At 43.4% G+C, this 13714-nt stretch overlaps 1 protein-coding gene across 1 annotated transcript in view; it reads right to left on the reverse strand.

Moving 5' to 3' along the window:
- Positions 1 to 3874: 3874 nt before the first annotated feature.
- The window catches only part of si:ch211-26b3.4 (connector enhancer of kinase suppressor of ras 2), a 125229-nt gene continuing 115389 nt past the window's right edge, over positions 3875 to 13714 (reverse strand). The window contains exons 24-26 of the mRNA XM_038305312.1: positions 10627 to 11215; positions 7326 to 7588; positions 3875 to 7242 (exon numbers count right to left, since the gene is read on the reverse strand). Coding sequence (XP_038161240.1) covers positions 7033 to 7242; positions 7326 to 7588; positions 10627 to 11215 — 1062 coding nt within the window. The 3' untranslated portion in view covers positions 3875 to 7032. The remainder of the gene's footprint in view (positions 7243 to 7325; positions 7589 to 10626; positions 11216 to 13714) is intronic.

Below are 13714 nucleotides of genomic sequence, written 5' to 3' on the forward strand. Positions count from 1 at the left end.
TAATTATAGCGGGGTGTAGGTTTTATTCGAAAGCGGGATTGCTGTTTGTAAACGGACAATTTTACGAAGACATTCTCCATGGTCCCTGCGCCTTCTGATGACGTCACCGAATTCGCCATGGGCCTTGCGCCTCCCGATGACGTGACATTATGGCAATGCCACTCAAACAAACTACATTGAGCCAGCGGTCTGCATTTGTAACGAGACTAAATTCAGGAGAATGAAGCTAAAGGGATACAAAAAATAAACTTGTAATATTACAAAACCAAAAATACTACGAATACAAAGTATATTCAGAGATTAAAGTCCCTCTGATACTGTTTAAGTGACTGAGAAACTGCAGATTTGCCACATTTAAGATGGCGGACGCTCTGACGCATCTCAAAAGGCGCAGGCCCCCGAGTCAATCTGGCAGCCCGAGTCAATCTGGTACCTACACCGGAGCAGGAACTAATCAAATCAAATGTAATGATAGAAACCTTAGTCATTTAAATAACCTGCTGCTGTCATTTTGCACATCTCTGATGTTGCTGCTATTTTTAAATTACTGTGAAAATGTCCATAGCTGCATATTGGTTATTTATTCTCCAGTTTGATATTGTTAAAACACTTTACGGTATTTTATTGTTTATATTTTAACTCTTCCCTATTATGTTATTCTTATAAAATCTTTTATAAATTAAAATCTTACCAAATTTATAGTCCCCAAACTGCAGATATATTAGAATCTATCCTTAAATTCCAGACAAACTCATTTAGACAGTAACAGATTAAAACCTTTAGATAAATCAAACATTACCGCCACATATCTGACTCAATAACCATTAAAACAACTATTTTCATTCATTTCAGACGGAACTATTCACAGACTGAATTATATTAAACTGAACCTACAATATTCACCATTTGTCTTTTTCCTCTGAGCACAGAGCAGCTGAATTGTTTGGTCTCGCAATGCATCCTGGGATATCCAAGGATAGAGAGGATACATCGGACCCGTCCTTCAAATCGGGCTAAAAGAAGGACACATTATAAGGCTGCATAACAAGGAGTCTTGGAATCCGACCAGACCTCGGCCTTGGACCAAATAAAAAGTGTTTCTTTCGCTCTCAGAGTTTGTCATGAATTTTTTCTAGAAGCACTTTTGTTATTTTTCTTAATATATTCGGGCAAGTTGGCGTTTCTGGTTATTATATTGATATTCACTTTTGCCATCAAAAAGTCCAGATTTTTTAATGTTACAAAGGTAATAATGTCTGGTCCTGGATTCCAAGAACACTTTTAGCCGGAAATTGGAATTTTCAAAGGATTTCACTGAGCGCCCTATCAAGGGTTAATAAAGTTTCCAGAGTTTGAATCCCAGAAACCCTCACCTGGACTGGAAACACCTCCTCTCTGGTCTAAAGGGCCCAGAAGCACCTGGACGTCCTGCGGAGGATGAGGAGAGCCCATCGAAATCTGGTTTTGTAAACCATCTATGTGAACAAGATGACATTAAAGTTTGTTTTACTCTGAATCCCAGTGGGAAGTTTCCATTATTAGTAAAGACGTTTCATTTACTGGTTTTGCTCCACTTTGCTTATTTAGTCAGAAAATCAGCCAAGCCGTCGTCCACGAGATATTTAGCAGCTGATGCCTTCCTGCCAAAGTTTCTGATTTCAGTTACCAGCAGTGCTACATACCCAGTATGGATCAGTTGATTGATTAATTGATTGATTGATTGATTGACTTTATTGATCTCACAGTGGAGAAATTTACTCATTAGCTCAAATGGTCAAAGGAGAAGAAGAAGAAGGAGGCAAAGGAAGAAAAAGGTGCATAATGGGATATATACAGTATATACAGGGCGTCCACATAGGACAGCTTCTTTTTATACCAGGATTATTATTCAGGGTGTTTGCATGGGTATTTATATAGATGGATATTTATATATTCAGTTATTGTTCTGGGTGTCAGATATAGAGAAACGGTCATTGTTTAGGATATTAAATAGTAATTATTCTCCATAGCAGCAGTTATTGTGGTTGTAGCGTCTCATTGTAGAGTCTGGGTGCAGCAGGATGAATGACCTGCAGTAGCTCCTTTCTCCTAACAGGCTGTAAAAGTCTTTGACTAAAGGAGCTGCTCAGCTGCTCTCCAGTCTGCTGCAGAGGGTGGAAGGTGGCGTCCATGATGGATGGAAGCTTGGACAGCTCCCTCCTCTCAGACACTGAGTCCAGAGTCCAGCCTGGGACAGAAACAGCCAGTTTGTTCAGTCTCTTTCTGTCCCGCTCTGAGCTGCCAGGGCTGCCCAGCAGACGACAGCGTAGAGGAGGGCTGATGCCTCAACAGAGTCAGAGAAGGTTTGAAGCAGGAGCCGCTCACTGCAGAGGACCTCAGCCTCCTCAGGAGGTGGAGGGAGGCGGCTCTGGCCCTTCTTCTACAGGGCGTCGCTGTTAGGAGTCCAGTTCATTATTGACCTGAACACCCAGGGATTAGAAACTCTCCACAGGTTCTATGTCCTGCCCTGGATGTTCATGGGGGAGTGAGGTGAGGATCTTCTCCTGAAGTCCATCAGCATCTCCTTGGTCTTACTGCTGTTCAGACCCAGGTGGTTCTTCTCACACCAGTCCACAAAGTTTACGATGACCGATCGATCCTCCAGCTTAGAAACTCAGTCTACGACGGAGAACTGAGAACTTCTGGAGATGTTAGTTTGTTTTAAAGTCATTTTATTTCATAAATTTTCTTGTTGCTTAAGAGTTTATAGTTGGTTATATATTTTTCTTTCCTGGGGTTCAGTATATCTGGCTTTTCTCTGCTTTAACAACGATCATTTAACTGCATTAGGTTGGCCTGCAAACTCACCTGATCATAGAGAATCCATAATATTACAACAGTTCAGTGAAATGGAAGGCTGCTTCCAGCCAATGGCTGATCTTCTCCAGGCTGGGCTGCACTGATGCACTAATTCAGGCTAAATGAGTCCCAACAAATAAACACAACACTGTTTATACGTCAGACAACATTTGGCTACGAGTCATCCTGTTTTCTCATCTGTCTTATAACTGATGTATGCTGTTATCATCAAAATGAACATAAGACCTTAAATATCTCCCTGTGCATTATAAATCTATACACATAAATATCTGAATTACTTTGATGTTTTTATTTGAACACTGAGAAAGATAGAAATAAAACTCATTGACAGAAAGGAAGAGCAGCTCATAGTGCAGAGGATTCAGTTTATTGAAGTCAAAGTTTAACAACTTAGGTTTACAATCTGTATTTTTTGTAATATATATATATATATTTATATATATTTATATACTTTCATATATATGAAATCAAAAAAGGCTACTTTAGGAAGAATAAATGTCATTTTCTTTCTTTTTAATATCATCTTTAGTCAGTTTAATGTACAGAATAACAGTAAGCTAATATTATCCTTGAAAAAGAGCAATATGTTCCTTTTTTAATGTCGCAGTGCAACTTACATCTTACACACCTGTGCAATGTACCATGAGGTGTACACCCCTGAAAGAACACACAGTGGAATCTCTCTTTTCAGCCTGTTTCTGCAGGTCTACACACACACACACACACACACTCACAGGTCTGCTAGGAATAACTAGTGTCTAAATCAAACACTCTCCTTCATCTACAGTCTGCCAGCCGCTCATAGGAGCAGCAGCTGGAGATAGAAGACCTGCACTTCTACGACATGATGGAGAGCATGGAGCTGCATCGTAGCTCTTCGTCTGCCGCAGATGTGAGAGGGAACACTGGTGTGGTGAGACCTTTGCTGTCAAAGAGAGGATTTGGGAGGCACAGGGAAAGTGCTTGCATCATTGAGTTTCTTTGTGGCACTCTAAAAAATGAACGATTGGAAAAATAGGTTTGATGTTTTACTTCGGTGTGATGTGATGGAAAATCTACTCAAGACCAACAGTAAAAAATGAAGTGAGGACATACAGAGCTGGATGCAGCAGGTGCTACACGTTGTTCAGAGTTTTGGACACTGGGGGGCAGTGTTGAGTCCTTGGCCTGATGTTGCAGATGAAATGATTCATTTTAGTTTCTCTGTGACCAATCAGCATCAGCCACTTCCTGGGTGCAAAAATTAGGGAAGCAAAGTCCTTCTCTACCGACTGAAACCCTGATTTTCACGTTTCATTATTTAAAAAGCGTCTTCCAAAAGTATTGACACCCTAGTAATCAGTTTGTTTACTGTATGCATATTTGACCCAGTAGGGGAAAATCATTTTATTCAATGCATTTTGTTCTTATTTTATGTAACAGATTAACTCAAACTTTCCATAAATATAAGGAAAATTCCACCCAAAAAATATCTAAAGATTAAAAATCTGAAAGTAATGGGACACTGTTATATTTTGCTTTATTTGCTAAAAGAACCCTAAATAAAATATCAGTTTAGTTTCAAATAAAATAAGATTCATAAAGTCAAAGTAAGCAGAAAGAAAAGTTTTAAAGAAAATGTTACAGATATTTAAAGCAGGGTGAGGTTAATAAAAACCATCCAGCTGAACGTCAGGCCGGGGAGAAAGATGCTTCTGGTAACTCTGGAGGAGCAGCAGCGGTTCCACAGCTCAGGTGGACATTAGTCATGCACAGCTTACAGTTTGAGAAAGAAGGGTTATAAAAACAAGCTACTGGTGAAAAATGCATTCAACGTTTTACATCAAGCAACACAGGAGATGGAAGATTGTTCTTTCTTCAGATGAGACAGAAATAGAGATGAAAAGATCTCTGTGTTTCTCACCGAGTTTGATCTATTTTGTAAAGAAGAGGCAAAAACAGGTTAGAACTAGAGCAACCAGACAATATTTCTGGAAGGTTTTTTTTTCTTGGTATTTGATTTCAGATTTTGAAACATTTATAATCATTTTAATTTTTAACTCATAAATAAAGGAAGAATAAAACAATAATGCTTTCTAAAAACTGCAGCTCAAATCGGGATTCAGTTACACTGGAGTCAAAATAATCTGGAAAAACCTGAATCAGTTGATCTCTACGCTCAAGATCTGGTGGAGATATTTTTGTAATAATTTTGCATTTGGAATCACAGTAAAAAGGTAAAGTGCTTAAGAACCAAAATCAACCAAATTGACGCATCATTTTCTGATTACATTTCATTTTGCTGTGATTTGGTTTATCACCTAAAACATAAACAGAATGAAACTTGTGGTATATTAAAGGTATAGAGGAGGATCTTTTATTTCCAGGTGGATCATCTCCATCAGTGGTCCTCCTAGCTGTCAATCATGGTGATATGATTCTGTAAGGCCGTCCTACGCGCTCGTCCTGTTAGCGATCTGTTTCTTTCAGGCGTATATCTGAATATCTTATTTCTAAAGACTTCCTAAAGTCTTCTAAGGATGCCCATTGCTCTGTTTTTCATTGTTTAATATGAGCAACCTGAGCCGATTGTCTGAGTTAAAATTAGGCATCAACAATGAAAATAGAGATTTTAATTCTAGTTTTAGGGGTGTGAATACTTTTGGAAGAAACTATAAATGGACCAAACTCACAACCTTCTAGAAAAGAAAAACACTCCGTCTGTTGTACAGTGTGTGTCTGTAAACTGTCAGCAATGATAAAAGACTTAATAAATGTGAAAATATATACTATAAAAAGAATATTTTTTGCATGTACCATGCGCTACAAGACTAATAAATAAAAAGAAAAACGAATCCACAGTATTTTACCCTGTCCAGTCTAACTAGTCCCGGATCTTTCCTCATGCAACACGTCACCAAGAGAAGGAATAGCAGTGAGTCCAACGAGTCAAACCGCTGCAGAGCACCCTGCCGGGGGGGGAGGGGGGCAAAAACCTTGGCATAGAATACATCTTACTTTACATCTATGACACAAAATGTAAATAGATTTATATATTCTCCTATGTTTAAATATATCTGTAGACTGTACACAAATCGTTATAAAATGAGAGGGCAGATGAATTTACCTGATATCTGAAGAGCAATGAGGAGGAGGCTGATGAGACGCAGACCCTGTGATGCAGCCGATGGGATACAGAGATATAGAAAGTGCATTCTTTGTAGTGAGTGACTGCTTTGAAAAGAGAACTCCTTTGCTCTTGCATTCAGTGAAAAAAAACAAGATAAAAAGTAAAGAAAAACTTTCCTGCAGCCACACTAATAGAAACGCGCCGTCTCCTCTCCGCTACCTCTAGAAGCGAATCACAGTGGTAGTGGAACTCAAACATTTACAGCAGTATACACATTTACACAAGTCTTTGAGCACTATTTTAGAGGGAGGGGTGGGTGGGTGTGTGGGGGGGTCAGAAACAGGATTGCATTAAAACAGAGGAGCCTTCTTCTGCAAGACGACTGAACACTTCACAGTTTAAAGGAGCGTGCCTGCGGACGGCACGGTTGATGCTTCGCTTCATGGGTTCCCAGAGAAACGGCGAATCATGGCTACCTCTCACAGTCTGAACACTGAAGCTTCCGCCCTCACATGTCCCTCCCATCAGACAAGCCTGAAATAACAGTGATTTCCCTGTAAATCATTGAGATATGCAATGAGAAGAAAAGAAAGATGCAGAGGGAGGGGGAGACCTGGTGGCTCTGGGTGCAAAGTTCATCAGTAGAAAAGTACAGTGCTGTGGTGAAAAGGTTTCTCCTCTGTATTGCTGCTACATGGCTCCCCCCTGCCCCCTAACATCAACATTAACACAACGCAAAGAAACAAACATGGGTTTAAAGTCGTTATTCTTTCCTGTTTTAGTCGACAAGCTTGTGGACTTTATGTGAGTTCCATAGACAAAGGAAGATTAATGCTTTCTGTTCAGGCATGCAGTAGGCACCCTGTGTTGGGGAGGGTCCTCATGATTATCAAAAGTTCACCCCACACCTCTCAGACTCTTCCCCTCTGTGATATTTACACATCTTACAACGTCTGTTCCTGTGTTTGAGTGTGAGGACGTGCTCCGAGTGGTGATGGTCGATGGAAAGCCCTCCGGGCGTTCGTCGCCGCGCCAGCGTCTGAAAGAGGGTGCCATCCATCGCATCACACGTGTGTCTCGATGAAGGAGTGCGTGTGGGTCATGAGAGGTGCCCCCATCGGGGAGAGGTCGTCCTGGCCGTTGGTGCCGGGACTGAGCTGGCAGATGTCTGCATAGAGCTCGCTGTGCCACTGCTTCCACTCTCTGAAGGTCTGGGAGCAGAGGCTGGGGTCCTCCAGGAGGGCGCAGATCACCGCCAGCTCAGACTCTTTGGCCTGGAGGAGCCAGACAACAGTTCATCATTCAGATATTTCAAATCAGCCTTTAGTTACAAGCCGTTGTTACTGATTAACGGTACCTTCAAGGTGCTGCGGAGGGCTCGGACCCGGTGAAGCCGGTCGTTGAGCAGTGGGTCCCTGACTCTCTGGGTGAAGCAGCGTCTGAGCTCCTGTTTACTGCAGGGCTTGGGGTCTCCCAGCGCGGTCACATTAGCTTGCTCCAGGGCCCGGTACAGCTGCTCTAGCCCATCCAGGGGATCACAGTCCCGTCCTTCTGAAACCCGTCTTTCCCTCCCCTCAGACACCCTCCTCTCCCTGCTGTCTATCCGGAAATCCCGCAGGTCTGAAACAGGCAGAAGGGGGAAGTGAGAGGTAGACTGGAAATAATGGGATTCAACATGAAGACGGCAAATTAAACATGAGATTCAGATTTGTGTTTTCACATCTATTCATTTCTATTCACCGACGTTGAGCTGTATCACTACAAGCTCAAGAACTTAACTTATTCTCCTCATTCGGTCTATTTTTGAAAGATGTTGTCAGTGTCGTTCATGAATGTGTTCAATGAACGGCTTTACAGAATATATTCCTATTTTTAGTAACAACGAACTGAACGGATCAGTTCTGAAGTAATGAACGTGAACCAGAGCGACGTTCACTCTGAGAATAAAGAGAGACACACTCAGCTCACGATGGCGTTCATTTGATAATGAAACTTTTCATTGGATAACGTCAGGTTTTACAGTATTTATTACGGTAAACAGCCTGACAGAGCAGCGTGTCTCCTGCTGGTACCAGTCTGCTCCATTCAGACTCATCTGCTGGGATTTCTGATGTCAGTTTTGGCAGTTTGATCAACTAACAAAGAAGACTGGGACAGAAAACAAACTTTGTGCAAACTGTGCCCTACAGGACTTAACAAACAAGTCTGTACGTTAGCCACGCCCACTTCACATCTAAAGCCACACATGGAGTTAAACAGGGCTGCAACTGATGATTATTTTGAAAACAAATTACCATTTTTTGTATTTCAAATCGGACTGGTGAGAGAATGAAGATATGAAAGACCTTCTACTGCTGTTGCATAAAGAATTGTGGGTGCATGGGTGGATGATAAGTGATACAACATCAGAAATAACCTATAATAGTCACTGTAAGTAGGTTGACGAGGGTCTCAAAGAGACTAGGGGGAGTATTGCGTGCTATTAAGCCAGGCAACAGTCCAGATATGTTGACAATCAAGGCGAAGTCTCTGTCGCTGAGCTTAAACGTTTTCTGCAGTCTCCTTTAGGTGAAAAGCGTAGCACAGGACTCTTCCAAGATCTAATGAGTGCCAGACAACATGAAGGTGAGACACCTCAACAGTTTTTATATAGGATGATTGGACTGAAATAAATGATCCTGTTTTCACTGAAGCAACCAGATTCAATTGTTCAATATGTCCACAGTGAGAAGTACGACAGCGTGCGCTTGTTTTAAGAACTCTGTTGGGAAACCCCAGTGTTAGCGATGAAACACTTCTTCGCCAAGTAATAAAGACCACCTAAAGGAAAATGAGAGGAAGCGCAGGCTGGGGTGTGGTTCTACTTCAAAAGTAAGTCATGCCCATACAGCTAACACTGAGTCAAAAGAGCAAACAATAGAAAATGTGAAAGAAAGCCAACCTTATAAAGAGCTCACCCTCCAAAGGCTAACTACACAATTAGAGGTACTGACACTAGCTATGGAGAGTCTGACAGCAGTGATCACAATGATCAACCCAACAACTGGTCAGAAAGGCCCAAAACCCCATGTAGGAAGGAAGCCCATACAGAAAACAAGAGCTGCCAGGAATGTGCCCCCAAATGCCAATCCAAACCGTACCCACTGCTTTGGTGAGGAAGGACATCATGCTGTAGGGTGCTTAAAGAGGTCTAAGCAGTCGGCAAACCGGAGACGCCATGGCAGAGGGACCACCTCTGACAGACAGACCTCAGCAGTCCCCCTCAAAGGAAGGGCTCCGACCCAACTCTGATAGAGAGACTGATGAGGCCAATTCCAGAGAGGCTGTTAAGCGAGAAACACCTCAGGATTTAGTAGCTCCCCTGGTAGGTAGCCAGTCCCTCCTGAGATGCTACCTGGTAACACTGGTACTAGACACCGGAGCAGGGGTTAGTCTGTTAGACCATGTCTGGCTAAATGGGTACTTGCCCAAGAAGCAGATTAGGCCTTTAAGTGAACTAATGGATAAGGACCAATGTCAAAGCAGTCACAGATGATTCTGTACCCTATGACGGGGGGTAGAGGTGGTAGTTAACTTATAAGGCAACAACAATCCAGATTTATCCTGGTGAGCCGTCTTAAGATTTAAAGACCAGTGGTAGCATTCAACACAATTCATGAGTTTATTAGTGACATTAGTGACTATAAACTCAATGAGTTTATTAGTAGGGCTATGGGGATTGACAAGCCTTCTGCAAATGCTCTAGTAAGCTTTATCCAGTACCAAAAGCGCCCTGTAGATGACTCAGCCACTGTGAAGGTGGGTATTAAAGTGTCTAAGTGTACAGTCCCAGTGAGAATTAACTCTTCAGAGTCACAAGTGTTATTTGAGCTTGAGCTAAATAACACTCACCTTGACCAACTTAGTGTTGAAGCAGGACTTTTACTGATTGAAAGGACAGACAGGCATATGTCAAAATACCAGTGTCCAACTACTCCAAACAAAGTGTGGCCCTACCCAGTTCAGCTGTTTTGGGTTCTACCGAGTCAATCGCCACAATAGTTGAGATAGACATTTGTGTGAAACAGCACCTGTATCCATACATACTGTTGGATCAACACTAAAGTTAAGTAAAGACCAGAAGCAACCAAACTCTGCACATTATCACACTCCAGTGGACATTAGTGACCCAAAACCAGAGCAATGAAGCAAAAGTTATTTGAGGACACTGAAGCAACTCCTAAACCTTTATATAAAGAGGTGAAAGAGAACATTCAGGACCTGCTCATCAAAAGTTGGATAGTAAAATCAAAGTCCCCCTTTGCTGTTCCAGTAATTTGCCTCCAGTAGGAAGCAGGATGTCACGTTAAGACTTTACATTGACTGCAGACCGCCATCCGGTCCCATGTATTCACAACCTCTTGGACGCACTGGGCAGCCAAACTTGGTTCAGTATCCTTCACCAGGGTGAGGCTTCATACCAGGGGTACATGGCTGAAGGGGTCCCTCCATATGACCGCCTTCATCTAACCTTTATTCTCTGATTTAAAAAACCAAACGTAAGCCTGGCCCTAATGCTCTGCAGTAAACAGAAATGATTTAACTGTATTTATCATGTTTAACCTTTGCAGCGGCCCTACATCAGTGAGTCAATGTGAGCAGCGGAGAAGGTTTCTTACCATCCTCTGCCTCCAGCATGTCTGCTGCTGAACCTTCTGCCTCCTCATCCTCACTCCTCTCCTCCATATGAGCTGCGCTGTGCAACAGTTTCCCCAGGATTGGATCTCTGTTCCTCGGTAGACTCTGACTTCGCTGTTTGTGGGAGCGCCGGTGTGTGTGGCTGTGTGTGTAGGGCCCCCGCTCCAGAGGGAAGGGCCCGTCGCGCTCCCTGTCCCTCTCTGCTGCGTGGTGTCTCCGTACAGGTAGCGTTGCTTGTCTGCGTTGGTCTGGGGACATTCCCTGCCTGCCCAGTCCCCCATAGAACCCCATCTCTCCTGCTATTCCCCCCATCATGCCGTAATCGCTCTCCCCTGGTGCCGTCTGCAGAAAGTGGAGCCCGGCGCTGGTCAGGGGGGTTTCGATGAGGTCCTGCCAGGAGCGACGCTCGCGGTGGGAGGAGCGGCAGCTGGACGAGTGGGTGCTGGTGCTGCCCGTGCCCATGCCCAGGCCATCTCCACGCTGGTCCTCAGCTGAGGAGTGGGAGTGAGTGGACTCGCTGGAGAAATGACGACCATGCTTGGACTCCGGGAAAGGGCTGGAAGAATTGACCTGCAGAGGGAGAGGGGAGGTGGAAGAAACCATCTGTGGAGGAATCGGGGAGGTGGAGGCACTTTTTGGGAGTGGAGATGCAGCTGAGCGCATGAGGCTGATGGAGCTCAGTGAGCGAGGCAGCTGGTCGTAACTGTGCAGGAGGTTGGACTGGTTGGGGGGTGGTGGTGTGAGCACAGAGACAAACAAAGCAGGAAGGAAGAGGTACGCAAGGATGCAGAGGACAGGAGAAGAAAAGGCAGAAAAACAGCAAAATATGAGAGCAAAAAAAGGAATGGATGATAGAGGTGTAGCACAGAAAAAGGACTGACATGGCTGCTGGATGGTTTAGTCTGGATACTCATGGAGCAGTGAAAATATAGGCTACATAGAAGAATAGATGCCAATGCCTTTTGTTACCCAGAAGAAACGATATGTCACAAAACCCACCATTAAGCTGAGTGGAAACTTAGCATGTGGGATAAATGAGAAGACGAAAGTCAGGAAAAATGAACAGCAAGGTTTTCATAGTGGTAATAAACCAGCAGTTCATTTTCGTTTTACTTCAGTCAGTTTCAGAATTTTATATTTGCTGTTAGGGAAATCTGAGTTTGTATAACTTGGTGCAGACACGTGGAATCCATCCACTCACTGTGATCTGCTGGAGTTTCAGTCCCACTGAACCTGCGTCCTTACAGACGGTACCCATCCTTCCACAGATCAGCATCTTCAGGATCCCAAAACCAATACTTCAATCTGGATATCAGAAGATGCTGATTCTTTTCCACAGACACAGATTTGTTTGTTTTAATCTTATCATCATTTCTGTGGATTTGTTAACCCCTTAAGCCCTGAGGGCCAGTTCAGTTCCTGAACTATAAATTGGAAACACTATTGTTTTTATTTGTATGACAGGAAGACATTGATGAATATTTTTTCAGGTGGAACCACTATTTTAAATGTTTAAATTTTAAAGCCCCACTTGAAAGGCGTATGGATAAAACGCCATGTGACTGTGTTCTTGTCATTTTTATAAATAGATAAGCATGAGCAGGTGTCAGATGAGCCCGGTACCGGTCCAGCCAGGCTTAAGCGGCTGTTATTAACTCTTTTCTCTAAGCCAGAATGATCACCTGCCTTGACTTCCATCTGAGCTACAGTGACATCACAGGGGCTCAATATGACATCAGTCCCCTTTAGCAGCCAGAGCAGCTTCCACTCTTCTGGGCTGTCCACGAGGTTTCTAATGGTGTTTATAGGATCTTTGGATCAGGCTTCTACGAGCTTGTTGTGAGGTCACACACTGATGTTGGACAAGAAGGCGTGGCTCTCAGTCTCCACTCTGATTCCTCTCAAAGGTTTTCTATGTGGCTGAGATCAGGACTCTTTGTAGGCCAGTCAGGTTGATTCCCTACCAGACTCTGCTTTCCATGTCTCTATAGACGTTGCTCCGTGCTCTGGTGCAAAGCCTCGCTGGAAGAACCTTTTGCTGGGACTAAGGGGCCAAGCCCAGTTCCTAAAGAAACTGCCCCACACCATAATCCCTCCTCAACCAAACTTTACGCTACAATGCAAACCCAGACTCCTCCATCAGATTTCATGATGTTTAACTCATTGCACTTTGTGATGTTCGGCTTGGATGAGGCTGCTGAACCATAGAACCCCATGAAGCTCTCTGCGCTACAGCTAATCTGAAGGCTATAGCAGGTTTGGAGGGGGGAAGCTTTTTTTTATTGTCATTCCACTGTCACAAGTACAGAGCAACAAAATTCTCTCTCTGCATTTAACCCCTCCCATTGGGGAGCAGTGGTCTGCCATTGTGCGGCGCCCGGGGAGCAGTGTGGGGGTAATAGTCTTGCTCAGGGACCCAGAGTGGCAGTCTGTGGGCTTGGAACTCAAATTCAGAACCTCTGGATTCCAAGCTCTATGCCCTAACCACTAGGCCTCCACTCCCCACTAGTTGGCGCCCTCTTCCCACCGTGCTCCACTGCATCCGCTCCATCAGTCTATGTGGCCAACCATTTGGTGGCTGAGTTGCTGTTGTTCCCAAACATTCCCATCTTCTAATGATTTAGCTGCCTGTTGACTGTGGAATATTTAGTTTCTGACTGGATTTGTTGCACAGGTGGCATCTATCTCAGTTCCAGGAAGAAATTTGCTGATCTAAGAAGAGTGATCTATTATTTCACAAACGTAACAACAGTCTGCATTGCTAGGGGCTTTATTTTTTTACCCGTGCAGCCATGGAAGTGACTGGAACAACTTTAACAGTTGAACCAATAATAATACTTTGGCCAAATACCCCAGAAGGTAATCTGAGATCAGTGTAAGGTCAGAAAGAGAAACCTTAAAAACAACTAACTGATAAACAGAATAAATACATCCTGAGAAAAACTCAAAATGAGAGAATTTATTCAATCGCAGACGGATGCAGACAGACAGGAAGAGTAGCAGTCAAATTACTGACAGCTAATGGGGATCCAAATAAATAAACAATAAACAGATGCCCATCAAGGGCTA

Source organism: Cyprinodon tularosa, unplaced genomic scaffold (genome assembly GCF_016077235.1).
Source record: "Cyprinodon tularosa strain WSP-4 unplaced genomic scaffold, ASM1607723v1 ctg555, whole genome shotgun sequence".
NCBI lineage: Eukaryota > Metazoa > Chordata > Actinopteri > Cyprinodontiformes > Cyprinodontidae > Cyprinodon > Cyprinodon tularosa.